We start from the raw sequence: 27,638 nt of genomic DNA, 5'->3' as shown, positions 1-27,638 counted from the left end.
AACATATTTTCATATGTTCCGTATTCTAAAGCTGCGCCTGCAAAGGCCTAGTAATGCATGGGTTTGTCTCCCATGAGATGGTGTTTCACGGTCTTATGCCGCGGAATCCTTGTAACTAATTTCATTAAATAAATAAAATATTGGATTGAGTTTAAAAACCAAAAGGATTCCCACCGAATACTAGTCAGTGCATTGTCATATTTACTCTCGCGTTGGAAATTTTTCGCAACACTAATTAAAATAGAAAATCCTGATCTAAAAACATGACTAGTACATAAACATCGAACTGGCTAATATTTCACTATACTGGGGTATGCGGGTGGATAAATGATTATGAGATAGAGTTCGTGAGGCTGAAGTGTGAATGATGAATGTTTAGAGTCGAGAATCGTGAACGTGACAGAATGAAGTTGAAGCATGAACGAAGAGCTTTCTACAATGCTTGAAGAGCAAATACTGAAAAGCAAAATAGAGCAACTATGACGCAACAACGGTGCACTTCTAATATAGGACTGGCAAGGGAGGTTCTTAGGCCCCCTGAACTTGCGTTCGACGCTACCACCACCCACCCCGCCTAGGATAGGATGCACCCCTTCGCTAAGAGCGCTACCCGCCCGTCCAACACGTTGCATCCAACGTGTCAGATTGACGGACGCCCATAGTATAGACAAAAGGCTGCAGTTTACAATATGTAACATATGGTCGTGCGCCACATTCTAAAGCTGCGCCTGAAAAGGCCTAGTAATGCATGGTTTTATCTCCCATGAGATGGTTTCACGGTCTTATGCCGCGGAATCCTTGTAACTACTTTGATTAATTAAATAAAACATTGTGTTCAAAAACCAAAAGGATTCCCACCCTATACTCGTAAGTGCATCGTCATATTTACTCTCGCGTTATTTTTCGCAACACTAATTAAAATAGAAAATACTGATCTAGCAACATGACTAAAGGGGAGCTTTAAATTATGCTTGAAGAGCAAATATTAAAAAGCAAAATTAAGCAAATATGACTCCACATGCGTCCACTGCTAATATCAGCTGGCAACGAAGGTTCTTAGGCCCCCTAGTTCATACGCCAGACGCTACATACCACCCATCCCGCCTGTTTAAGGCACCTGGCCGCAATGGCACTTGGCCATTAAGGCAGGATGCACCCCTTCGCTAATAGCGCTACCCACCCATCGAACACGTTGCATCCAACGTGTCCGAGTGGTGGACGCTAATAGTATAGGCAAAAGGACTTTAAGACAGCTTAGCGTATGGAGTGCGACATACTTAAATGTCCCGTACTCTATGGCTGTGCCTGCAAAGGCCTAGTAATGCATGGTTTTATCTCCCATGAGGTGGTGTTCACGGTCTTATGCCGCGGAATCCTTGTAACTAATTTTATCACATAAAAACCAAAAGGATTCCCACCGAATACTAGTCAGTGTATAGTCATATTTACTCTCGCGTTGGAAATTTTTCGCAACACTAATTAAAATAGAAAATCCTAATCTAGAAACATGTCTGGTACATTAATATCTAACGGGGTAATATTTCACTACACAAAGGTATGCAGGTGGATAAATGGTTATGAGACAGAGTTCGTGAGGTCGAGAACCGTGAACGTGACAGAATGAATTTCAAGTTCGAAAAGGGAACTTTATACAATGCTTGAAGAGCAAATACTGAAAAGCAAAATTGAGCAACTATGACACTAACATGGTGCACTGCTAATATCAGCTGGCAACGGAGGTTCTTAGGCCCCCTGAACTTGCGCTCGACGCTACATACCACCCACCCCGCCTGGACGTCGTAACGCCAGGACAGAATGCACCCCTTCGCTAAGAGCGCTACCCGCCCGTCCAACACGTTGCATCCAACGGTGTCAGATTGACGGACGCCCATAGTATAGACAAAAGGACTACAGTTTAGAATATGGTAACATATTTTCATATGTTCCATATTCTAAAGCTGCGCCTACAAAGGCCTAGTAATGCATGGGTTTGTCTCCCATGAGATGGTGTTTCACGGTCTTATGCCGCGGAATCCTTGTAACTAATTTCATTAAATAAAAACCAAAAGGATTCCCACCGAATACTAGTCAGTGCATTGTCATATTTACTCTCGCGTTGGAAATTTTTCGCAACACTAATTAAAATAGAAAATCTAACGGGCTAATATTTCACTATACTGGGGTATGCGGGTGGATAAATGATTAGGTGATAGAGTTCGTGAGGCTGAAGTGTGAATGATGAGTGTTTAGGATCGAGAACCATGAACGTGACAGAATGAATTTCAAGTACGAAAGAAGAGCTAATACTGAAAAGCAAAATAGAGCAACTATGACGCAAAAACGGTGCACTTCTAATATCAGCTGGCAACGGAGGTTCTTAGGCCCCCTGAACTTGCGCTCGACGCTACATACCACCCACCCCGCCTAGAACAGGGTGCACCCCTTCGCTAAGAGCGCTACCCGCCCGTCCAACACGTTGCATCCAACGGTGTCAGATTGACGGACGCCCATAGTATAGACAAAAGGCAGCAGTTTATCAAATGGAAGATTTGGTACTCCGCCACATTCTAAATCTGCGCCTGCAAAGGCCTAGTAATGCATGGTTTTATCTCCCATGGGATGGTGTTCACGGTCTTATGCCGCGGAATCCTTGTAATTTGATTAATTAAATAAAACATTGAGTTTAAAAAGCAAAAGGATTCCCACCGAATACTAGTAAGTGCATCGTCATATTTACTCTCGCGTTATTTTACGCAACACTAATTAAAATAGAAAATCCTGATCTAGCAACATGACTAAAGGGGAGCTTTAAATTATGCTTGAAGAGCAAATATTGAAAAGCAAAATTGAACAAATATGACTCAAACATGCGTCCACTGCTAATATCAGCTGGCAACGGAGGTTCTTAGGCCCCCTGAACTTGCGTTCGACGCTACATACCACCCACCCCGCCTGGACGTCGTAACGCCAGGACAGAATGCACCCCTTCGCTAAGAGCGCTACCCGCCCGTCCAACACGTTGCATCCAACGGTGTCAGATTGACGGACGCCCATAGTATAGACAAAAGGACTACAGTTTAGAATATGGTAACATATTTTCATATGTTCCGTATTCTAAAGCTGCGCCTGCAAAGGCCTAGTAATGCATGGGTTTGTCTCCCATGAGATGGTGTTTCACGGTCTTATGCCGCGGAATCCTTGTAACTAATTTGATTAAATAAATAAAATATTGGATTGAGTTTAAAAACCAAAAGGATTCCCACCGAATACTAGTCAGTGAATAGTCATATTTATTCTCGCGTTGGAAATTTCTCGCAACACTACTTAAACTTGAAAATCCTAACGGGGTAATATTTACTCTCGCGTTCAGAATTTTTCGCAACACTACTTAAACTTGAAAATCTCAACGAGGTAATATTTCACTACACAAGGGTATGCGGGTGGATAAATGATTATGTGATAGAGTTCGTGAAGCTGAAGTGCGAATGATGAGTGTTTAGGGTCGAGAACCGTGAACGTAACAGAATGAATTTCAAGTTCGAAAGGGAAACTTTATACAATGCTTGAAGAGCAAATACTAATAAGCAAAATTGGGCAACTATGACACTAACATGGTGCACTGCTAATATCAGCTGGCAACGGAGGTTCTTAGGCCCCCTGAACTTGCGCTCGACGCTACATACCACCCACCCCGCCTGGACGTCGTAACGCCAGGACAGGATGCACCCCTTCGCTAAGAGCGCTACCCGCCCGTCCAACACGTTGCATCCAACGGTGTCAGATTGACGGACGCCCATAGTATAGACAAAAGGACTACAGTTTAGAATATGGTAACATATTTTCATATGTTCCGTATTCTAAAGCTGCGCCTGCAAAGGCCTAGTAATGCATGGGCTTATCTCCCATGAGATGGTGTTTCACGGTCTTATGCCGCGGAATCCTTGTAACTAATTTTATTAAATAAATAATGCATTGGATTGAATTTAAAAACCAAAAGGATTCCCACCGAATGCTAGTCAGTGCATTGTCATAGTTACCCCCGCGCTGTAAATTTTTCGCAACACTAATAAATCTGAAAATCCCACCCCCCTGTGGGGGCCAGCCCATATACTAATCTGATGCCAATTTCACGAATAAAATCGGAAAAACGTTTCAATTTCAAGAGCGATTTCCTTATCAAAGTAAGTAGTTGGAGTAATTAAAAGTATTCATGCTTATTACTTTGATATTGAAATCTGCTCATCGCGAAATAAATTCTTGTACATATAAAAAAGAAAGTGTATTGTGAAATCGGAGGGTCATCCGACTTCTCTACATTTTTAAACTCGAAATCTATATGTATATGTAAATATGTACAAGAAAACCCTATCCTGAGCTAAGGCATAAAATATACAAAAAAAACAATTTGCACGATTATCATTGTATAAAATGATACAGTGATATTCGTGGGTCACTATGCTCGCTCAAAAAATAAAAATTACAACCAATTCCCGTGTCGCTACGGACCATTCGTCCTACGACATGATGGGAACCGGAGGAACTTTAAAGCATGCGACTCACCGATCGTTGACTTGCACCACTGCACTCGCCACGCATCTTAGATTGATCCATAGCTCGTCTGTTGGCTCGTCAAAAAAACGGTACTCCCACTGGCAAAGCACTCATCTGAAAGCATAAAAATCACGATTCTTGAACGATATATGTTTTCTTTCAATTTGTTGTAGTTAATATGCTAATACATAAGATAATTCAAAAATATGCATGCAAAACTATATGGGAATAACTACACCATAAAACATGTTAAAAACACGCAAATACATCCCAAAACACATGAAGATCAAAACCATAGAACACCACAGAATAGTTGCAAAATTATAGTAAAACAGATAGGGTACCACTCCATAAAACCTACTAATAAATCCGTATAAATATGCCAAAACACATAGGGTACTACTCCATAAAACCCACTAATAAATCCATATAAATATGCCAAAACACATAGGGTACCACTCCATAAAACCCACTAATAAATCCGTATAAATATGCCAAAACACATAGGGTACCACTCCATAAAACCCACTAATAAATCCGTAAATATATGCCAAAGCACATAGGAAACCACACCATAAAACACAATAAAGCACATGCAGGTACATGGGGTACCACACCACACAGCACACTAATGCACTTGTATAAAAATGTCAGAACACATGGGTGACCACACCATAAAACGCACTAATATATCCGTATAAATATTCCAAAATACATGGGAAACACTATAGAAAACACCATAGGCACACACAATAACACTTGTGATAACACACTGATAAATCCATGCACGAATATCCATGGTGTCAACCCGTACCGGTATATGTTTGACAGCTCGATCCGTATCCTTCGGCGGTCGCGATAAGACTGACTAGATTTGACCCCTCTCTAGGTCGCGCTTGTACCGGCGCGCGGCGCGCGCAATCAAGCGTGACGTTCCGTTTCACCGGTTCCGCAGATTTAACTATTTCTATCTGATATTTGTTAATATTTATTTAATTATTATTTTATATTTTACAATTGTTTATTAATCAAATTATTGTTATATCTATTTAAATTGTTTATTTCTTTACATTTCCGCGTGGGTATATTGCAAAATTTTGTTTAATTATTCTATTAAAAATTATTTAATTATTAATTTTTAATTTTACAATTGTTTATTAATCAAACGAACGAACTGCGCCCTACAGAATGAACGAGAAACTAAATTTCTGGTCTGTTTTACCTTGTTGACGTCTTTCGCGAGTGAACAATCCACGAAATCGTAGTTTTCAAATAAACATAAATTTTCTTTGAACTTTTAAGAAATTTTATGTGTAATTAAGTTTTCGAAAACATCAAGTCACCACGTTTGGTGCTATACATATGTACATACAAATGTATGTATATAATTATCTATTAGTTTTATCTGTTAGTTCGAATTAAATTTTTACTTCGACGAAAATGTAATTGATCGTAGAAATGATACTTTCATACTTTTACACGGAGTAAGTGTATTTCAAATAAATTTAGTGTCTAGTTCCAAATGTAATTATTATATAGAATGTTTCCGATCTAAGAAGGAAGTGCATCTATATATCCGAAATGTAGAGTGACATTTTTCGCACGGGGCTTAAGTTTTGAATAAACCGATATTAAAAATTCATAAAAATTTCTATATTTAAAAAAAAGCCGCCATAACCATGCGATCCCATCTATTGTTTGGTGCTAAAAATGAGCTTTTTGATTTCGTCGATAGAGAGCGCAAAAAATACTCTGATTTATAGTTCTTTTGATCGACACCAGAGGTGCCACTGTAGAAAAACAATACCTGATGTTGGCAAGGAAGTATACGGGCAGGGGTGAGAAGCCCATGAGAAAGCAAATAAGATATCTAATTTATCGAGTACAAATTGTAGATGATTAACCAAATGTCTGAGATTAATCTAATGTTCGCTGTCGTGTCCAAAGAGTAGATTGATTGCTAGGTGCCGCATTATTCAAGTGTTCAAGAGTTTTATTAATGTAATAATCCGTGGTGCGTAAGAACATACTACCTTACTTTCTACATTGTACAATTTAATAAAGTATTTTCGTTGATAGAAGAACCATTTTCTCTAACTCATTTACACAGTACATACATTTTATTCAATCTGTTTGAAGGCATTCTATATATTGATGCATAATTTATAGCGACCTACACAGATTATATTGGTCATACATACTTTTACACTTTGTATAAACGTATACGTATGTGTACCACTAAACAGAGCTGCTTTAACGAGCGTATGCATCAGCTATAACAGTCTAATATTCATTACTACAGTTTTATGTAACGAGCGATTGCTCTCCGTTCTCTTTCATACAATTCTTTTCGGTCTCTGAATTGGTGTTTTTCCTCCGATTACTGGTTTCAACCGAAATTGAAACGAACATACACATTCTTAAAATAGGCGGCTTAACTTTCAACATTTCGTATGCATATGGCTATATGTACATATGTATATGCCTGGTACCGTTAGAACTAAATTTAAACGTGTCCTCTCGTGTTGTATTATACTTTGACCACACACGTGATGAAATAGGCCTTAGTGGCATGTTCGGTGTAAAATTACCGCAGAATCTACGCCTCACCGAATTGAAATCGTGTCATTTAAAGTTCATTCGTCCTTGTTCTTATCCAGTTAATGATGTTTACACGTGACAAATGGTATACGTGTGTGAAATGGAAGTGTGTAGTGAAGGAAATACCTTTAACACATTGACTGCTGTGGAGGACACATGTGGCCCTCACTTATAATTTCAATAATTACCGGTCGTAATGTTTCAATATGAAATCATGAAATCGAATGTATTAACGAATAAATAATAGCTGTAAAAATAGGAAAATTACAAGAAGAATATCGTCAATAAACGATATGTAATCAAGAACAGATTTCTTCGATAAAACAAGGAACTAAAGAGTCGTGTTACGATAAGTTCAGTCTGTTCCCGAAGTCTATTCTAGATCGCAACATCATTCTATTCGTTCGTGTCTCTATTACATGTAAAGTAGGGTCAATCTGTTGCTGTTTTGTAGTTTATTTAAAAAACAAATATGTGTAACTTCCACTCATGTTACGAATGCATTCAAACGTACCATCTCGGATATTGTTGGAGACGAAAATGGTACTTCGTCATGGGTTTTGTACTTGGAGTGTCAATTATGCTATTATTGTTACGAGAATCAACGTATAATCCAGATATCTCACAAAATTCGATAGAACAGAATATTAATATGGACGGTGAATTAAGAAATGTTTACAAGGAGGGTAAGTGAATGTTGTTTTTATCTATTGTGTATCGGCAAAGATATTGTTATTGCGGAAGATCGAAATGTTTGGCGGGAGATTTACTTGAATTTGATCTAAATTTGAAATGAAATAAAAAATTTAAAAGTTCGATTTTCTTCAGCTGCACTTTCCTTATCTAATCCCAATGTATGGGTTATCTAATCTCGATGATAATGTTCTTGCTGATACGTGAATTTTGTTTAAGAAAAAGTTACTATTTTATTGCATTCTATTTGTAATATGATCTTGTAGTTACGAACAGATGGTATAACATTACCGACGGTGAGTTTCGAAAATCATACCGACGGTGAGTTTCGAAAACGACATGTTATATTAAACATATTTTTGTAGATGATAAATGGTACAATAGTAGAATATTCTCGATATCGGACTCAAAAAGTTGGAAGCCTTATATGACCGAAATCCGACAGAATTGGATATTGTGGAAACATAATTCAAATAAACCTTATAATTTGGAACATCCAGAAATCGAGGATCCATCCATGGGTCAAGCCAGTGTTATTCGTAAAATTTTCCAAGATAAGGTAACTGAATCATTTTCCTTGTCGGTAAGTGAGGTACCTACGCTGAGAAAGTAACAGTACCACAGGGGCAGGATGCACTTCTTTTGACACAAGTCAGTAATCATGACAAAAGATTTAGTACAATAAATTATATGTATAGAAGAATGGATTCTTCGTGGAATGTGGTGCTTATGATGGAGAGACACGAAGTAACACGTTGGTCCTGGAACGATTTCTCGATTGGACAGGTCTCCTGGTAGAAGCTGATTCCATCAACTTCAGTAAGATGATGCTGAAGAACCGGAAGTCTTACCTATCGCCTGTTTGCCTTGGTCTTCAGCCATATCCCACGGTGGTACGAAAGTTCGTACTTTGTCACTGAACAAATTATTCCGAACGAGTGAAATCAGATTTAAAAATCATATATAATTTATATGTATACGTTGATACATGATTTACCTTTTGAATGATCTTTAGAATACTTTCCTGATGGCTGACAATGTAGGACGTCTTCACGACCCAAATGCAGACAGCAGAATGCGAAATTCAAACGACGTTGCGTACAGTGGTGTTCACATCAAAGTCCAATGTTTTCCATTCGCTCATTTGATGGCAGCTCTTAACGTGACCACTGTTAATTATTTTAGTCTTGATATCGAGGGCCACGAGCTTGAGGTACTGAAAACGATTCCGTTCGATGAGATAAACATCGAGGTAAATTAATTCCAATCGACTTAGATCAATGATCAAGATCGATCAATTACTTAAATTGAATAAACATTTTCAGACGCTATCGGTGGAGTTCGCTCACGTTGCATCTGGTAAAAAGAAGCTGATCGATTTTATGGAATCGAAGGGTTATTACGTTCATTCCTTCGTCGTTAGATCCGATCGTCTGGCTAACGATATAATATTCACGAAATACAACTATGATTCGTTTAATTCGACACGGTAATTAGTTGCATTTATTATTAATACTAATAGATGCATAGAATTCGTTAATCTTGTTCCTTGGCTTCTAACGCGATAGACGCGTGTAACATTCTTCAGGGTATTTTCTTCCTAATTTTTAGATAATTTCTTTCGTCTGTAAGTTGTTTCCTTTGTTACTAGTCAAGTCACTTGAAATGTATTCAGTTTAACGGTTCCATTTTGTTCCTTGTCTGTAGTACAGTGTTAGAATTTCGTTCTTGTTAATATTATTTTGTTTTTATTTTACAAAATATTTACAGGAACATACATCTCGTCATAATAAAATATTGATTTATAAACGACTGAAAATAAACGTCTTATACTTAGTTAGGAACAAATGGAAATTCGTATGGCAACGAGATAATTCATACTAAATGTTATTAATTCTCCTTTTTAAGAGTTTCATATTGATCTGATTTTGTGTTCATTCTGTATCCAATGATCTGTCAAATAATTACTAAGTTTTTGTACACGTAACGAATCAAAAGATAATGATCTACACTTCCTGTATCACTGGAATGATTTAATATACATACATATTAATTAAATTAACTTACTATTTATTGCCACGTTATGAGCAATAAAGTTTTTAGTAACTTTCCACCATTGCGATAAGAAAAATATTAATTTACATTAATCGTTGATGAAATAAATAATTTAAAGCTTGTAGACTAGTCTCACCACTCGTTCAATGTTTCTTCAGTGCATGAAAAACGTTATATCTATTCATTGAAAAAATACATTTAGTTATCGTAATAACTGGCGTTCGTTATTCTAAAGCGAGGAGAGCGTTCAACACGAAACTCTTAGCAGATACTGTGACTTTAATAAATAGAAAAATCGTGTTACGTTTATGCAAAAGCTGTATTAAAAAATCCTACGTGTTATTGTACTAGTGAAACAAATTGTATACATTACATTTTCAGGAATTGAAGTCTCTCCTCTTGTTGTCCTCTCTTATTCTATATCGTTGACATTCTCAGAATGACTATAAACCTCTGATCTCTAGAATACAGAGGAAACCTTGATTAATATCAAACGATAAAACACAGCACCCGAGTAAACTATGCTTGTTAAAAATAATAGGAACTCAACATATTCGTTTATACACTCTTACTCTTTAACAATTGTAAAAAAAAGAATTCTAATTAAAGTAAAGCTATAAATTGAGATCCCTTCTGATTCTTAAAAAATTACACAATTCTATCTGCTCGAGAAATTGCACAGCAAGTTATGATACAATTTAATTACAAATCCCGTAAAGCTAGAGGCATACTTATTCATAGTTCCTTCGTTATAATACTTACACGGTATACCTTCGCTTAATTAGTAATCACAGATTCCAAAATTCTACGTAATTAGCGTATCGTTCATAGTCCTATGCAGATTAGTACTCGCTTGGTTTTCATTGTTAATTACAAAATAACCCTTGATCGTCTGAAGAGTTTAAAATAAAATCTATTTTTGGACTTCATAAAGACAATACAAATCTCAGATATCAATTTACACCGGTGAAATATGAAACTCAATCTACATACGAGTACGAACGACATCGAGGTTACTATTAATATTACGGAATGGTGCGAACGATCACAGTCTCAAATAACCACCCCTCTGTCTCTTCAAACATAACTCTCCTGTTTCTTTCTGACAATGTTACCGCTAACGACCGCCGTCTGAAGCGGAAGTTTGATCTGTTTCTCCCCGCTCGAATTGCTGCTCGGTACCTTAACGCTGCTGCTTTTGTTGCTGCTGTGTCTCCTCCAGAAATCCGAATGATTGCTGCTGCAGTTAGTGGAACCAGTGGTATAGGTGCCAGTCTTGTCGCCAGAGGTTTTCTTCTTTTTCCTCCTGGTCGGACCTAGACCGCACAGCCTAAGGAAACCTTCGCGGAATTTCGTGGACATCAGGTTGTAGAGGATCGGATTGATGGCGGAATTCAGGTACAGCATCACCCGACAAAAGTACAGAAGGGTGAAGTAACCCTCGATACCTAGATCGGTGATCATCTTGGGCGGCACGATCAGGATCCAAAGGGTGAACGCTCTGAACGGTAGCAAACACAAAAAGAAACAGAGCACCACCGTACCTAACATCAGCATCACCTGTTTGCGATATTTGAGCAAATTGTTCGACGAGCCGCGGCTTATCGTTGGATTCGTCATCAGGTGTCTCGCGATCACCGTGTACAGGATCACCAGGATCAGTAGGGGTATCACGAAGAACACGAGTATCGTCGTTACGATGAAACCGCTCGACCAGTCCGAGTTCGCTACGATGCTGCAGGTGGAAATGTACGTACCGTCCGTGTTCTTCTCCACCTCGTAGCTGACCATCAGCAGGATGGGGCTGTGAACAGAGGTTCCTGGATCATTTCAATGATTTCAGGGAATCCACGCGAAGTCCTAAGTACATGTAAATAATAATTTACCGACGATTCGTTCAATTTATTGACAAATCATTGTCTATTTACAATACACGGTATATTTTACAATCAGTATACACGTCACACAAAGTTCTCTTGCTCGGTGGAGTCTGTTTTCCTGGTCCCTGTGAAACTACTCTTCAGTCTGTTGCTCTTCCTACATCTGCACAGCTGGAGGAAGCCTTTTCTGAATTTGCTGCTCATCAGATTGTAGAGTATCGGATCAACGGCGCTATGCAGGTAGAACATAATCCTGCTGAAATTGAGGAAGGCGAAGAAGGTGTCACGGTCGATGGCGGCAATCTGTTCGGCCGGCGCGACGATGATATAGAAAATAAGGATCCTGTAAGGCGTCAGACACAGGAAGAAGCTTAACACCACTGACATCAGCATCGTGATCACGTGTCTCTTAGCCCTGGCGTGGTACGTGTCGCTGGTGTTGCTGGAATCCGGTACCAAGTTTCGGATGATCAACGCGTACAGGATCATCAGAATCAGCAGCGGTAGCAGATAGAAGAAAAGGATGAGAAATAAAAAGAAGACGGTCGTTACGGTGGTGTCGACGCTGGTCAGACAAACGGGAATAAAGTTCCTTTGATCCTGATCGTCCATGCTCTCCTTTAGACGCATCTTCTGGTACTGTGAGACCCAGATTATGGGACTGCAATCAGTAAAGTAAATTGCCGTGGAACTGGTTCGAGTTCGATGATGAATATTGATGCGGTGGTTCATGGTTAACATGAAAGCGATTTTTAACCCTTCAACCGAATATTTTTGCCCTTCAAGTTTATGATGACTCGAAGAAGCTTAAAGCAATTATTTTTTGCGATCGATGATGGTTCTGTGATTTCTTGATCTCAAAAAGAGTTTTCTATTGATGAAAGAATAGCGTGAGATGGAAAGCGTTTTTGATTCTTAATTTCAGGAAACGATGATTAATTAGAGGTTTTATCAGAGGCGATATATTCTTGAAATTTCCTTGAATTTTATATCGAAAAAAGAGGAGGATAGATTACTATCACATGGTGTCTCTCCCACGTAGCGAAACAGAATATCCTGATGCGCTCTTTTTCTTTGTTTTCCCACGGAACCCACGACAGGGATTCGATCCTCGCGCGAAAAACAACTCCTCGATATTGAATTTCTTTCAGTTCCTAGTATAACGTCATTTTAGGTAATTCTATAGGTCTACCAAGAATTTTTTTTTAAACAATTTCATTAATAAATTAAAGTAGCGATGGAGAAACTCTCTGACACCAGCATTGTAAATTCATCGAGTCGAAGAAGGAAGTAATTTTCAGAAAATTCAACAAGCTACACGTCACTGTGTCAAAGGACCCAGTAGAATTACCCCATAGATCAGACCAGGATTTACCGAGCGATCCATCAATGGTGTTGTGCCGCAGTACGTTCTGCGAACGCTTGAAACTTCACCTAGGGTGTTCTTCCCTACCGAAATTATACGATACTAGACATTTATCTTGCTTTCGAGACTTGATAAACAGGTACAAGCTTGCTTATTCAGCTTTCGAACTCGTGGCACACATTTCCTTTTACGTCAACAGTTTTCTAACTCCCATATTAGGGTTAACATTACGATTTCAGTAGTACGAGTCAACGATAAACGGGGCGCGCGCTTTAAAATTCAAAAGCGATCAAATACTAATTAAAAATTTACAGTCTTACAATTAGAATCACCACATTTCTAGCTGTACTAGCAATTACACGACACCCTGTATATTTTCTTGAGCTGTTTGCCGAGGATCACCCCTCGAAGTCGTAATCTTGGATTTTCGCTGGAATGACCGCGTTATTGGTGGGAACGAAATAGATAATCCGAATTCATAAATTAAGGGATTAGAGTAGGGCCAGAGAGTCTTGGGAAAATTTTTGCGTCGTTCTCTGCGATAGAATTCGAGACGAACCTTCGACGAACGGATATGGAAAGCACAGTCATCGTGAATAACGAGTTAGAAATCGTCCGTTAGAGTTCTTTTTATAAGTTCAAGCGGAATAAATAGTATCTTGTTAAATTGGAATCGCGTTTCGACTCCCTCTGATATTTTACCCTCGAGAAGCCAACAAGTTCTCCTCCTGCTTACTATTCATCCCACTCCAAATGTTTTCGCATCATTTCTTCTCGATCTTTGAGTTTCGAACTTCCTCTTCCTAACTTCTCCCTGTTTCATTTTTGTTTCGTTACATTCTGTCACCTTCCGACGAAGATGTCCACTTTTATTTTTCTTCGAGAGAGCTGATCGCGTTTCTTCGATTTTTCCTCGATTGTAGAGCCTCTCTCTTCTTAAGAAACCATAAATTCAACGAGCAGGACCCGTGTTTCCCGTTCGGCAACTCGCCAGAGCTGATCTACGAGAGGAAAAAGTGTAAGCGACGCGTAAAGCTTTTCCCCAGAAGTGGTTCCATGGGCAATTTACCCTTTACGACAAGCGCACCACGCTTCAGATTGTACACCCGAGTGCAACGATGCTTTCTTGCTTCAAAAGGTTACTTTCCAAAGTCTACCTTTGCTTTGATATAATATACCAGGGGAAATATATTGAAATGGAAAGAGAAGGACGACGGTAGAGCTACTTTATCACGATACCATCCTATCGTCTTGGAACTTTAATTAAAATCTGATTCCGTGACTCTCATCACTGGCTATCTTTGCACACTAGTGTACCGGGCTGGTTTCTCGTTTCTCATTGGGGGGAATTCGAACGTGAAGGAAAACAGCGCTCGCCACGTGGACTTTACGACACAGGAAACGAATCTTTCAGTCCACATATCCTTCCTTTCGTTATCGCGATTTGAACGGCTCGTTATCGTCGATGGCCACTCGATCGACCCACGAGAAACCTTTTCTTCCTATTTTAATCCCCCTTACACGAATTACCGTTTTCATCTCTCTTCTTATTTTAAACTTAACATACATAGATGTATCAAGTACTATGAAACAATTTGAGATCATCGAACAAAATAGGACATCGTTTAATTACACAAAGTGCTGCTGTGTGGCGCGTTTATTTAATGTTTCAGAAGAGATAGCTGCATCAGAGAGAGGCTTATTCACGGGAATACTAATGTAATTCCGCGAAAGTATCCGCACTTTTATTACGACCATAGTTCTCCCAACTTTACTTTTCTTTGACAATAATGACGAATGTGCAGTGATAGTTAAAGACGACGAGGAGATCCGGAAATTGTTTGAACATGGTCGATTAAAAAAGGAAAAAAACGGTATCGTCCGTAAAGTAGATGGAAAGATTGAAATTTTCTTGGATTAAGGAAACCACTGTTATTCTATTCCCGGGATTTTCACCATTTGTAATCCTCCTATGTTCCGGCTGAAGCCAGAAATTTCCTGAAAATGTCTCACCAGCGATTAAGGTTTTGTAGGTCACCGTGATTCTCGTATCATCGGCCAGTTCATATCGATTTTTATGACCGGATATCCTCGCAAATACCAGGAGAAAAGTTATCCTTCGCGCGAACCAGAAACGCGAGCATGGTAACACATGGTCAAAGATTGCGATCGTCTTTTACCCTTATATGAAACCCTCTATACGAATCGTAATTACGGGAACCAGCTGCCGTTGAGCTTTCATTTATCCTTCATTCTTCTACGCTTCCGGTACATACGCGATCCCATTAAAGAACGGTCAACAGGAATCCTTTTGTTTCGAAAGAAAATAACTAAATTTATAGGCAAATAAAAGAATGATATATCGATTTTAAAGTAATCAAAAGAAGACTCTGAAGTGTATCTCGTAAAAAAACACAGAAATAGTTTAATTGGTAATAAAGGTTTCTTGTTTTTCCGAACGAATTAAAATTAGTACACCAATGAATGGCTGATCGAATAATAAAAATTCAAGCATCCCGTTTCGATATTACTGAAACTAAGTTAACAGTTCGACGATCAAGTTTATCGCGACAGGAAGTCGTGAAAAGGGTCGCTGCTTAATTAATTGCTTCGGTCGTAAAGTTATAAAAAGTTATAGGTATAGAAAACAAGAAACTCTTCAGGCCTCGAATAACGATCTGCAATCAAAACGAGCGCGTACCAGAAAAATACGTAACAAAAGTTTCGTTTTCAAAGAAAAAATAATTCGAGAAGCAAGTTAAAAAGAAACGCGAGAACTTTTGAATTACTTTTAAATGGAAAACTTGTTGTTTTCACGCGTATTTCTGTCGCGCGAAAATGATGTACAGCGAGGGCGAACGAAAACAAGGCGGGGAAGAAGAAAGAAGGAGGTAAGAGAAAGAAGTTAAAGATTGCTAAAACGCAAACAAAAAAATCGTGACATGCATCAGCCGCGGGGGAAAAAAAAGCCAGGAGAAACGAAAAAAAAAAGAAAAAGCGACGATGTAATGAGTCGATGCTTCGATTTTTCTTTTCATTTATTTTCTCACCTCGTGCAAAGTGCCGCGGCCACCCACGCCAGCAGGCAAAGGAACGTGGCTCTGGCCTTGGTGCATACGTATCTGGAAAAAAAGGAAAATAGAAATCGCTCGTCGAGCAATGTTTCGCGAACAGATTCGCGGCAAATCGTGACTGACATCTGGGATACCGTGAAACACGAATCTAATACCAATCGGCAGGTATGGCAATACCAGAAAAGCGGTAACAATAGATCGTGGATGATCGTGGAGAAATCGCGCCCAGGGATTCGATAAACTAAATCGTGACCAACATGGGGATCGACTGCGTTCCACACGCGTTTCGCATTGATTACGAGTCAAAACTGTGGAGAAAAAAAAAGGAAATCGTTGAAAGGAATTTCGTACCATGAATCGTTTTACAACTAGGGGTGCGCGGTAGCCGAAAAATCGTATCAGAATTGCAGATTTTCCTGAAAATTTCTATTAGAATTCCATCGATGGTTGTGTAAGCGAATCCAATGTACCATTTTCTTAACTTTTTCAAGCGAAATGTTATCAATATTCAACTTTTCTGCTACTTACCCAGCTCGTAAAGGTTCGCAGATCGCGTAATATCGTTCAAAGCTGATCGCCAAGATTGTAAGAACCGATGCATGGGCCACAGTCAACTCGACAAACGGCACTGCTTTACCTGGATAATCACACGAATATTTATTTTGTTAAGAAAAGTCTTTGAAAACAAAGAAACACATTACAATGTATCTAATGAACTTAAAAGAGTTTTGTCTGATCATTGACTGACATATTCTACTGATTTTTTAATCAGACCACTAAATTGATAGTGAAAAATGAAAATTTTTTATTTTGCCAGCTAAATAATATTAAATAATTATAATTAATATGTACATTTAATATTATAATTTCATCGTTCAATATTAATTAGATGTAGAGGAAGAAGATTATTTAAATAAATATTTCGAAACATTTATACGGTTCAACTTGGTATTAAAATTCAAACAGATGTTTCTTCTCAACAAATTTCAATATATTCGATGTCTCGAGAGTTAAAGGGTTAATTCTTCGTTGAAGAAAGAGATTCACGATTCCCAAAAGGGAGCTTCTTCTAACGATCAGGGTGTCGCAATAAACTTGCACAACACCCTGGGCGCTATAATTTTTCGTTGCAATTTTACACGCTATCTTTTCAGGCAAAAGGTAATTCCTTTTCGTTCTTTTTTTCCAGCGAGTTCGAAGATAAGAACCATCGAATTCTCGATCCCCAAAATTTTACTCTTCTTTGGAAAGCTATCGAATCTTTCCAAGGGGTCAAAAATCATTTTGCTATCGATGAACTATTCTGGTAGTCTTCGGTGTAGCAGATTGTAGAACAGAACACGATGGTTGTTTCGAGTGGATCTAACTTTGGCCGAGAGAATCGAGAGAAAGTGTCCAATAATAGTGCTACTCAAGATTCCAGGGGTTCTCTGAGCATACAAGCTTCGAAGAATTACGAGACATAGCGAACCATTGATCCACTGGTACTTCAACAAACATCTTCTTTCTTGTAAACGTCGTCATCAAGAAATCTCTAAATAGGGCATTCAGGAAGTCGAGATGCTGACGTTTAACAGCTATGCGTACCGTTTTCATCGGGTATAATTTTCGTTTGAAATATTCTGCATACAATTCAGTTATTCGAAAAAGGCAAATAATGTCAGAGGCGATATAATTAACTGAAAAAGTGAAGAGAGAAATTTGGCAGTATTGCTTAATTTAGCGTGTGAATAAACAATGACAAATTGACGAGCGCGCAACAGTGTTTAATTTCATTTCACTTTTTATTCCTTTCCGAGTGAGTAAATTCACGAATACTCGTGAAAATGTTTGCCTGTTGGCAAGCATCGAGGCGGAAGATTATTTTCCACGATCGATTATCTCCGGCGCCAGCTTTCGCGATCCGAATATACCTACATATATACATACATTATCCTTGCTCTAGAGCGTTTATCAATGAAACAAGAAGTACAGCAAAAAAAAAGATCAATCATAAAAATTCTTTCCATCGAAAAATCATAGCCCGTAAAAAAGGTGAGTGAAATTTATAAAAATTTCTGCTCGACAAAATTGTTCGAAACGTGCATTTATTCATCGGATTACGAAGTTGTGAAGTAAGTGATTTGGTGGAAAAAGATTATTTCTTGCCATCCCAGGGATATTTGCAAGGGAGATTAATCGTGGTGAAATATGAAATATCAGTGGTATATTCAGACCGTTCCTTCTCTCCTCGCGTTTTTAATTATTCGAATAAATTAAGGTCGTAATTAAAACCTTTTTATCAGTTATTCATTCATGGATACTTGAAACCGTGGGTTGGAGTAAATGACCTGCAATTAGGCGAACGGGCTGCATTGACGTAATTAGCGTGTACGATATTTACAATTGGCGAACGATGATCGGTCGGGTAATGAATCAGAAATATTGACCGGCAATTATCGGTACTCGCAAACATTCGACGCGTCGCCTACGCGTTATTTGCATCCCGTATTTATTAACGATCAATCGATACGATCGGCGAAAATGTCCGCTCGGTTGATCAGTTCGATTATTCATACTCGGCGTTGATTCGATCAACGTGAAAAATTCGACTTACTTGCGAGTCAAATAATTCTTTCCTTTCTCGAAAAATTATTCTCCAATTACGAGCCCAGTTTCTTTCCAACGACCAGCAATTAAAACTTTAATTATCCGAAATTCCGGGAGCTTTTTTTTCCAAATGAACGATACTCGCGTTGCTGGGAATTTTCCCCATGAAAGTAAAGCTCGATTATTTCGGCTCTTAAATATTCCAGCATAAACGCGACACTCGTGCCAGCTCGTACATCTTTATGCCGGTTGAAAGCGAGCGAAACGAGGCGGTGTTAAATTCTATCCAACCGCTATAATGCAATTCGTCTAAATTTGCAGCAAAAGAAGATCGTCCTTTCCTAGCCGGTCCACAATGAAGCTCTTATCGAGGCTCGTTAACGAGAGGAACGTTCTTACTTCCTTCCTAGAAATTCGTCGACCGCTTTCAATCTGATAAAACCGCGTGGCTTACGATTCTGGATATCCTCTAGCGAGGATGGTTCGTCGGAAAATGTTACTTTGATTTATCTCCGCTTTCTCTGGCATCGGACAATAACGGATGGGGCTAATTTCTTTGGGGCACGTTAAACTAAGTTGCATAAAATGCGGTAGTCAACGAGTGCAACATATTCGACGGTGTAAGAGTATAGGGTTTTCATAAAGAAAAAGGAGAGCCAGTTGGTTGGAAATGTTGGTCGGAAGCACGGCGCCTTTTCCATTCTATTTCCTGGCCGCACGCACGAACACACGTTCGAGAGAATTGGATAGAAACCGGCAGGAGAAGAAGGTGTTACGACGGGCGTAGCATTAAATGCTCGAGCTTGGTACAGCCTCTAAGAGCAACGGTAATTCCTAGCAGGGGGTAAGAAGTTCGAGCCACTCGTTTCAAGCCCGCCATCAACCTTGCCCATCGTAGTCGAAGATGGTTGGCTAGGCCGAACCATGTCGCGTAAACGCGTGCCCTAGCCTTGCCCTCACCAGGCCATTCTTCAAGGACTGACCCAGACGGATAAAAGGCTTCGACCGGTGGACGAACGTATATTAAATTAGGATTCCATCCCCCTTTTCTATTCCTTCCTCGCAAAGATCCTTTGGAATCGTAACGAGTTTGCTTAAGATGTTAACAAATTCTCTTTCACCATAATATTTCTATGTTCATCGCGGATCGATCGTATTCGCTCGACCTTGAAACTCCCAATACCTTCGCGAAGGGCGAGACAAGGTTTTTTGTCTAGCTGCTCGCTTTATCTTTAGGGAAATCTTTTTCTTTCAAACCGAATTGCCGCTATTCAGTAGCATATGTATGCTTTCTATCAATAACAAGGGTCGGAATATTCTTTTTTTGGGGGGGGCAGTGAAGGTAAAGATAATCAGTTTGAATACTTCGAAAGAAAGAAAAATCTTTAGCTACCTTCTTTTAATTCATAGAATTTGGAATATAGGTCAATAACTACTTCCCTCTTCGGAGCTTCTTTTCATTTTAAAACGGTATCGTACATTTTCTATAATAATACAATATTATTACCGACGATGACAATATGATTTTGCTCTAAAAGGTGTTATTCATCGAGCCGAATATATTTCATTGATTATTGCCGAAATCACGTAGGAGGTTTCTCATCGTGATCAAACGTTTGAAGCTGTCGAAAAGGTTTTCACGTACACGTAGCCCCAAGGATATTTCAATTTCCGTACGAATCGATTTCTACACGACTCGTTATTGCACGCTATTGCGGTGAAGAGAGAGAGATATATTTGCAAACAGCGGCCGTCAGACAATTTCACTGAGTGTTCAATGGCCGTGCAAAAAGCTTCAAACACATCTGACTTTCTAGAAACCATAAACATTTCAAAATCAAACGAACGGAAGAAAAATATCGTTCCTTTCTTTCTGAATCAACGTAATTTGAAAGCTTCTAAAATAGAAAAGAAGTTAAATTGTGAAAGCAGCTGTACTTAATTGATAAATTCGTCGAGTACAAAGGATCTCCGCGGCCCCTTTTGTACCCTCCAGTAAATTAAATCTCGCGATTTAATTACGTTCGCGCTCATAATTACCAAGGCACGTAAAGAGAAATTCGCATTTTTTTATTCCTCTCACCACGCCCTTGTTATTAACACACTGTTTTGTAAACGTAGCGTTGTAACAATAGATTGATCTCGTTAAAAGTTCACCCGACTGTTAGCGTTTCGTTCTGGCTACGAGTTTGATGCCGGGAAAGGCGGATTTAATTTTGTTAATTAAAACGAGGATCAATGGCGAATGGATCTAAGTTGCGCGCGTCCATCATCCCCAATTTTGGGACTGAAACGATTTGTGGAAAGCTAAATTTTGAAGCTCTGAAAATGTTAATTTCGATTCCTGAGAGTTGAAAGGAACAAGATTAACAAACAGTATCCGATGTCCAACACGGAAGGCAATTTTCTTCAGAACTATCCTTTATGTAAAATACCCCCTTGTGCTTTACATTCAAATGAAAATTCCAATGTAAACGAGTCTTCTTGAAAACATCTGCATTTTTCCTTTCCTTTTTCTTCCCCTTTCTTCCTTTTAAAAATAATTCACTACAAATTGGCGAAACTATTTTCTATCTTTATAGGCAAATAACTGTAGCGAAATGGAAAATTACGAATTTCTGACGAATCCGTCTGCAACACGCTAGCTTAAAAGTAACGCCATAAATTTCAGTCGAGCTGACGGTACATAGGTTCGACAGGATGGCCTAGATTAGTATTTATCGACGTTTTAATTGGCGAAGGATTCGATATTACGCTATTAGTTTGTCAGGGAACATAAATCGCGCTGTAAATCATTAGATGATTGCGCAATGATATTTCGTTGCCTTCGACCGAGTAAAACGATCTTAAACATACCAGTAGTCATAAAATTGTTCGACAGAAATGGACGATAATGTTTGCCATACGGCGTCCAAGATGTTTCAAAATCGTTCGAAAACCGCAAGATGTTCCTGCAAAGAATATATCCATTACCATTTAAAGCTTCAGAGGAGCTTTTATATGGATCGAATAATTTAACCAACAGGACGTACCGGTGTCCTGGATTTTAGTTTCGCGACTGGTTTATGTTTTGGCTAGGAAAAACTTCGCGAGGATAATTTTCCACCGTCTCGGATGGTGTCGATGTTTTTCGGGAAAGATTCTACTAACCGAGATTGAATTTTTTTCAATAATCCTTGTTTTCGAAATATTTTCAGTTGACGCAAAAATCTGTCGTCGAAAATTCAGGATACCAGGTCGAAGGATACCAATCTAAAAATGGTCCTCGAGTGAAAATATGAGAATGAAAAGTAAGTAGTACGCTTTCCTGGTCGCAATATCAATTAGCGTAGCACAGTTGCGGCAGGCGTTTCTTTCTGCGATTTAATTTCCTTGAAAGCAGTGTAGTGACCATTTTCCCTAGCAGAGCCTACCTCGTGTTCGATACTCTAAATCGAAAGACCTGAGCCAAAAGCGATGACGCTTAAAGAGGTAATACCATAATCGACGCGTTCGCGGCAGGAAAACTAAGTTGAATTACGAAAGTCCATTTTGGCGGGGTGCCATTGTCCGCGAGCGCGCGACACCAGGGATTTCCGTCGGAACTTTTCTATCCGTCGCGTCGCGTCGTTCTGATTATCTTAATACATTCAACGAGCAATGGAACGATAAGCATGGTAAATAACAGGATACCGAGCCCGCTAGCTATGGGCCAGGGAGTTCGATGTCTTTCGCAACTTTCGAGCGGGCGTACGGGTTTCGCCTCGAATAAATTTGCGCGGGAAACTCATCGTAGTACGGCTATCGCGAAACTTTCATCGACGCATAAACGTTACGATCGGAAATCTCGAGGAATTCCGGCGCGCTGCAACCGGAATGTTAATAACAGACCTCCCGGTGGATAATTTTGTTAAGAGAAAATAAATGAAGTTAGCAAAACGTTGATCCACGCAGGCGTTTATAACGATGCAGTTTCTGTTTAAAACATGGTATTTTTAAACCACGAGAAAAGAATTTAATGCTCGACCACTTTAAGCCCGACTTCTTTCTGCCTCGACCGTTCGTCCCGGATAAATAAAAGGTTCCTATAAAAAGAAGAAGCTCTGCGGCTAATACAGATGTATTGTTGCCTACGGTAGAACGGTAACCGTTATTTATTTCACTGATAACAATAAACTGATAATTGACTCGAGCGTAATTTTCACAGCATTCTCTTTTTTTTTATATACATATACATATATGTATATAAAATTCATTTCAAATAATTGAACAATGAAATTTTAAAAAGAGACACAGTTGTCCTAGTTCTCTTTGATACGCTTTATCAATGGGGCTGTTTAAAACGCGCGCACCCGATGATAAGCGGTTTTGCGCGAAAAACTAGTTCTCCGCTACGCTTCGATTGCCTCACTTTCGTTAAATTCAGTTTGTTATCTAGCGACAAAAGGGGTTGTACCAACACACTCGATAAAGCCCGTGTTTCATTATCTATGTGGGTTAGCTGGTTATTTGTAATCGCTTATCCTTGTAAACGCGGCGGACGTACGAGGGAACCGTTTCACCTGACGTGCCATCAAATCGACGATAATTACGCGATTAACCGGAGCTAGTTTGGAAGCCTCGTCAAGTTGTACATTTATTTTTGACAATAATGACAGATATTACGACTACTTCTAGCAAAATTATTCGCCATTAAATAAATAACACTCGTTATCCGTCAGATAAACGGGTAATGGAGTATTATATCGAAAATCCATGTGTCAATCAAGCAATTAAATGTATTACAGGTACGATAATTAGCGATGGTGATAATTAAATGAATCAATCCCGTGTCGATAATTTCAACAGCATATTTTTTAGCAAAACAATGTCGCAACACGGTTATTATGAAACAAATGACCCAGTAAAGTGTCATTACGGTAAACAACGAGATATCATTAAAGCCTCGAAGATGGATTTCTGCGAGCGGATAGTTATCGGTTAATGGATAGGTAGATATTGCGTCCCCAGGCTGGACTGAATATCCCGTTTATCCACTTATAATCCCGCCTTTGTTTCCTTTTGACTTTAAACGTTAACCGAATAGAAAATGTACGCCGTATCGCCATTTGCCGCGGTTCACCATTTATCTCTCCCCGTTCTGTTCAAACACGGCATTCTTTGCTCGTTTCATTCGTCTCACGTATCCTCTGAGTTTTCTTCGAAATAATTTAGGTCGATTTATTACGGCAATAATTAGGAACCTTAGATAACCCGCTAATGCTAATTAAGTATTGCGGGTGTACTTTGAAAATTAGGTAACTGTAAATTTACTAAAGTTAATTGGGATTCTGGTAAGATTCCCAGTGGATCGGTAAACATTTAGGGCGTAATTAATAAGGATGCGGGGATACCCGAAAATTTGCTCCCCGTCTTGAATTCCACCATCGACAATTCGAACGATAATAGTAACGAAGAAAATCTCAATCAAGGTTCATCAAGATTGCTAAAACGCAACACCTTCGTTTCTTCCAGCTCATTTATACTCCCTAAAATCAAGTCATCCGACAAGCTACTCTGCGACATTTCACTAAATCGCCCTATAAATTAAGCCGAACATCTGTAACCTTCCAAGAGTAGTCGTTCTTACTGTCTGACCTTTCACCTTAATAAATAATCATGATGAAAGCGTTTCACGATTTGCCCCGTATATTATTTTATTTTAGAGAAAGGATAAGTGCTTTGCGATCGGATACTGGATACGAGTTAAAAAGAAATATTAAGAAACATAATGCAGTACAAGTGGGATGATAAATAAATTATACTTCTAGCGAGAGCGTAGAGGTGAACTTTCGCCGGGAAGATTTGTCGTTTCGTGGCCAGGCCAAACAAAACGAAGCGATCCCGAGAATGATTTAAGATGACGCGGAAGAAATGGGAAAGCAAATGTGTCGTGGAGCCACGAGAATAAATTAAGACTCAAGATTAAAAAAAAAAAAGGAAATATGAAAAGGGCAAACGAATTCCATGAAATCGCGTTACTCGCAGAACAGTAATGGATCCTGGCGATGATCCAAAGATTCGTTCACCCGAACAGAATGTGCTGTTGGTCTTTCGTTGGTGGCCAATTTTGTCTGAAACCTGTTTTCTGATTTTCTAGGGAGCTTGAATAACGTTATCACACCCCTCGGCAATGAAAGAAAACCATGGGAAGAAAGAAAAACAGGGTAGTAAGTTTGATAACGATTTAATCATTCGAGTTTTAGGGGAGAAGTTATATTAATGAGGTTCAATTGTACTCTGCAAATTGAGAAACGAGAGTTTCTCTTTTCTTTTAAACCGAGACCAAGTTAATGGATCGGAATGACTTTCTTTTTGTTAAAATAATTTCATAATTATTTCTTTCTTTGCATTACGCCATCTAATTTGAATTAAATACCCCTTTTTAAAAAAGATTGAAGTAAACCCTCCAATGGGATAAAAGGATTGGCAGAAGTTTATTATCAACGAAAACAAGCAAAAACCGTATGGTAAGAAGGAAGGAAGGACCCCAGAAGGAAACTTAATTTCCTGTCTAAACTTAATTCGACATCTTCGAGGAAACTTTAACTAATCCTTAACGAATATTTCATTCGATTGGCTACGCTCACTTTCCATTAAACGAACGCTAATTGGTTCGTCGTCTGTAACAACGAGGACGTAATTTCGGCTGAAGTTTCGGTAGGAGCGAGCGTTTTACGCGAATGGGCAAAGTTTCGGTCGAATTGATAGCCCGAAGTCGAGCCGACTTCGAACCGTCGCGATACAGTTGAAATTCTGCTCCGAGTTGTTTTTGATTAAACTCGAAATTGCTGGCCCGTTCGAATATTTCGAGGACCGTTTCAATTATACATACTTTCGTTATTGGCAGAAGCACCCTGAGATAATTGCGAAGAAATGAACTCGAATCGATCCGATCAAGTTTCTAAAGGTTGATACTACATAAAAGAAGGATCAAACTGTCATAATAAATAAATTATTTCTTGGATAGATGATGTCTTTTTAATACTAGCAAATAAGTATCCTGTTCGAAGAAGAGAAAAGTGTTTTTCGTCGAAAAAAAAATATGAGAAGAATGAATAGATTGATTGATGCGGTCCAATTCTATTGACATATTATGACGGGCCGAACCGAAGCAAACAGAAGCAAGGGTGAAAAAGGGTGTTTCGTTGATCTCGTTGACCACGATCGTAGAGCTATTCACCGGAGGGAAACGAAATATACCAAAAGCGGACGAATCCTTCATCGGAATCAATTCACTTGGGATTTTCGCGACCTCTTCTACGACTTTCTCTTCCAACCTGTGAATTCGTCGCAAAAGAAAGAGAACCGATTGCTCGTTTCCTCGTGGGAGCCCCGAGACGCGGATTGCGTGAAATATTTCCAACAAAAAGCGAGAAATATCTTTTTGTACCGGCTAAAGTCTGCTAAACACATCCATTTGACTCGAAACTTTGATTCGTAAGTTCAGCAATGACTCGCGAAACCTTTCTTTTTCACGTCTGCTGAAAAATTGATTCGGCTTGAAACTTTGATTCGTACATTCAGAAGAACTGATGAGGCGAAGTAGATGGAAGATGTAATATTTATCGTTGATTTTTATTGTTATCGCAGACGTGAAATCTGATCGTTTAAAAATACAATCAGCCTCTCGATCCTTTTCCTTCTGTTCCAAAACACTCCACGTTCGAGATGACACTCGGTTAGAGACTAATGTATTTGGATAGAAAACACTTTTTGTGGAAAAACAACGGTGATATTAGTTCCACCATGCTGTCGCTAACTATTCTCTTGACAGCTTTACACATCGAGAAGAGATATTTGGATCATGTCAACAAGGCCACTCAACTCTTCGTCAATGGTAATCAATATTCTTTCCTTAATCGTTTTTAACTTGGCGCGGAAGGGATTGAAATTTCAGGAACATACTTCCTTATTAGCATCGAGATGGGATGAGATGAAAAATTATAGGAATCTCCGCGGAATACCTAAGGGTTGCTCACCACCTTCATCTTCTTCCTCTTCACGAATTTCATCAACCGTGAAATTAACTTAAAACCAATACATTTTTATACGAATCCATGTTTTTAGCAGTGACTGAATTTTGTGACAAAGATACGACGTGGCAGTCGTGATGATAAAAATGAGAAAATGTGTAAATTTTTATTGAAATAAATTTTCATAAGCTGATGAATGTTTTTTTAAACCCCACTCTGATCCTTACCTAGCTACGCCACTGTACGCAATTATAAAATAACACTTGGAAAAGCATTACATTGAGCAAGAAATCAATGACACGAAAGTGCATCGAATTGTTTGTCCTGCAAAGAGCTTTCGACAGGAGGTTTTTCGTTTTCTCTTTATCAGAGAAGTTCTATGTTTGCTTTTCGAAGTTGGTCAAAAAGTAGGGCGAAGAGACGTCCAACTATTATGAGTTGGAACAATTGTTTCCCCATCAACGACCGGCAACTTGTGTCGAAGAAAATGAAAAGTAAATAAGCTAAACGTAATTGCTATTGACCATGCAATCGAGTGGTTTTATTAACAAAAAATAGCAACGAACGCGAGATTCGTTAATGCAATTAATAATGATGGACAAATATGGAAAGAACTAACGATGATACTCGTTAGGAGAGAAGCTCATTTAGCGTTGAAAATACAGCTAGTCGCGTTGTTTTCATTCGAAGCTATCCATGTTTTCTATTTAACACGTTTAACGGACAGAGATAATTAAAAAGTGCATTAGTATTGGATTAACAAAAGAAAAATCAAAACTTAAAGCGGTATACTTCCCTAGGGAAAATGACGATATAGGGGAAGCGGGAATCCTCA

The 27,638-nt window shown here is 38.9% G+C and overlaps 2 protein-coding genes across 12 annotated transcripts in view; one reads left to right on the top strand and one right to left on the bottom strand.

Annotated features, from left to right (window-relative positions):
* The first annotated feature begins 6,515 nt into the window (after window positions 1-6,515).
* Window positions 6,516-11,165, top strand: LOC114882758. Of its 3 annotated transcripts, none has more exons than XM_029199759.2 (7): window positions 6,521-7,838; window positions 8,112-8,141; window positions 8,211-8,404; window positions 8,544-8,738; window positions 8,861-9,097; window positions 9,171-9,334; window positions 11,147-11,165. In XM_029199759.2, exons 1-7 carry the CDS (start codon window positions 7,625-7,627, stop codon window positions 11,148-11,150), a joined length of 1,038 nt encoding a protein of 345 aa, XP_029055592.1. In that variant the 5' UTR covers window positions 6,521-7,624; the 3' UTR covers window positions 11,151-11,165. The 3 variants fall into 3 exon arrangements, with proteins under 3 accessions (XP_029055594.1, XP_029055592.1, XP_029055591.1); XM_029199758.2 differs by lacking the exon at window positions 11,147-11,165 and adding an exon at window positions 10,282-10,525 and having other exon boundaries at window positions 6,523-7,838; XM_029199761.2 differs by lacking the exons at window positions 8,112-8,141; window positions 11,147-11,165 and adding an exon at window positions 10,282-10,525 and having other exon boundaries at window positions 6,516-7,838.
* Window positions 10,613-27,638, bottom strand: part of LOC114882755 (growth hormone secretagogue receptor type 1) — a 56,298-nt gene continuing 39,272 nt past the window's right edge. For 7 of the 9 annotated variants that reach the window (XM_029199750.2, XM_029199751.2, XM_029199749.2 and 4 more), the window contains 3 exons: window positions 16,749-16,857; window positions 16,197-16,268; window positions 10,613-11,704 (listed from right to left, as the gene is read on the bottom strand). In XM_029199750.2, the coding sequence (XP_029055583.1) occupies window positions 10,978-11,704; window positions 16,197-16,268; window positions 16,749-16,857 (908 nt within the window). In that variant the 3' untranslated portion in view covers window positions 10,613-10,977. Of the gene's footprint in view, window positions 11,705-11,771; window positions 12,442-16,196; window positions 16,269-16,748; window positions 16,858-27,638 lie in introns of those variants that run through there. The other 2 variants (XR_003790477.2, XM_029199755.2) reach the window with 2 other exon arrangements.

The sequence above is a fragment of the Osmia bicornis genome, chromosome 5 (genome assembly GCF_907164935.1).
Source record: "Osmia bicornis bicornis chromosome 5, iOsmBic2.1, whole genome shotgun sequence".
NCBI lineage: Eukaryota > Metazoa > Arthropoda > Insecta > Hymenoptera > Megachilidae > Osmia > Osmia bicornis.
The sequence above is the reverse complement of the archived record's forward strand: the minus strand, read 5'-3'. Positions and strand labels throughout refer to the sequence as shown.

Bases quoted from the DNA above. Each gene is read 5' to 3' on its own strand.
- LOC114882758 (XM_029199758.2), top strand. From the start codon at position 7,625: ATGTGTAACTTCCACTCATGTTACGAATGCATTCAAACGTACCATCTC. The intron at 8,405-8,543 runs GTAACTGAATCA...TTATATGTATAG, and splicing joins GTAAAATTTTCCAAGATAAG to AAGAATGGATTCTTCGTGGA. The intron at 8,739-8,860 runs GTACGAAAGTTC...AATGATCTTTAG, and splicing joins TTCAGCCATATCCCACGGTG to AATACTTTCCTGATGGCTGA.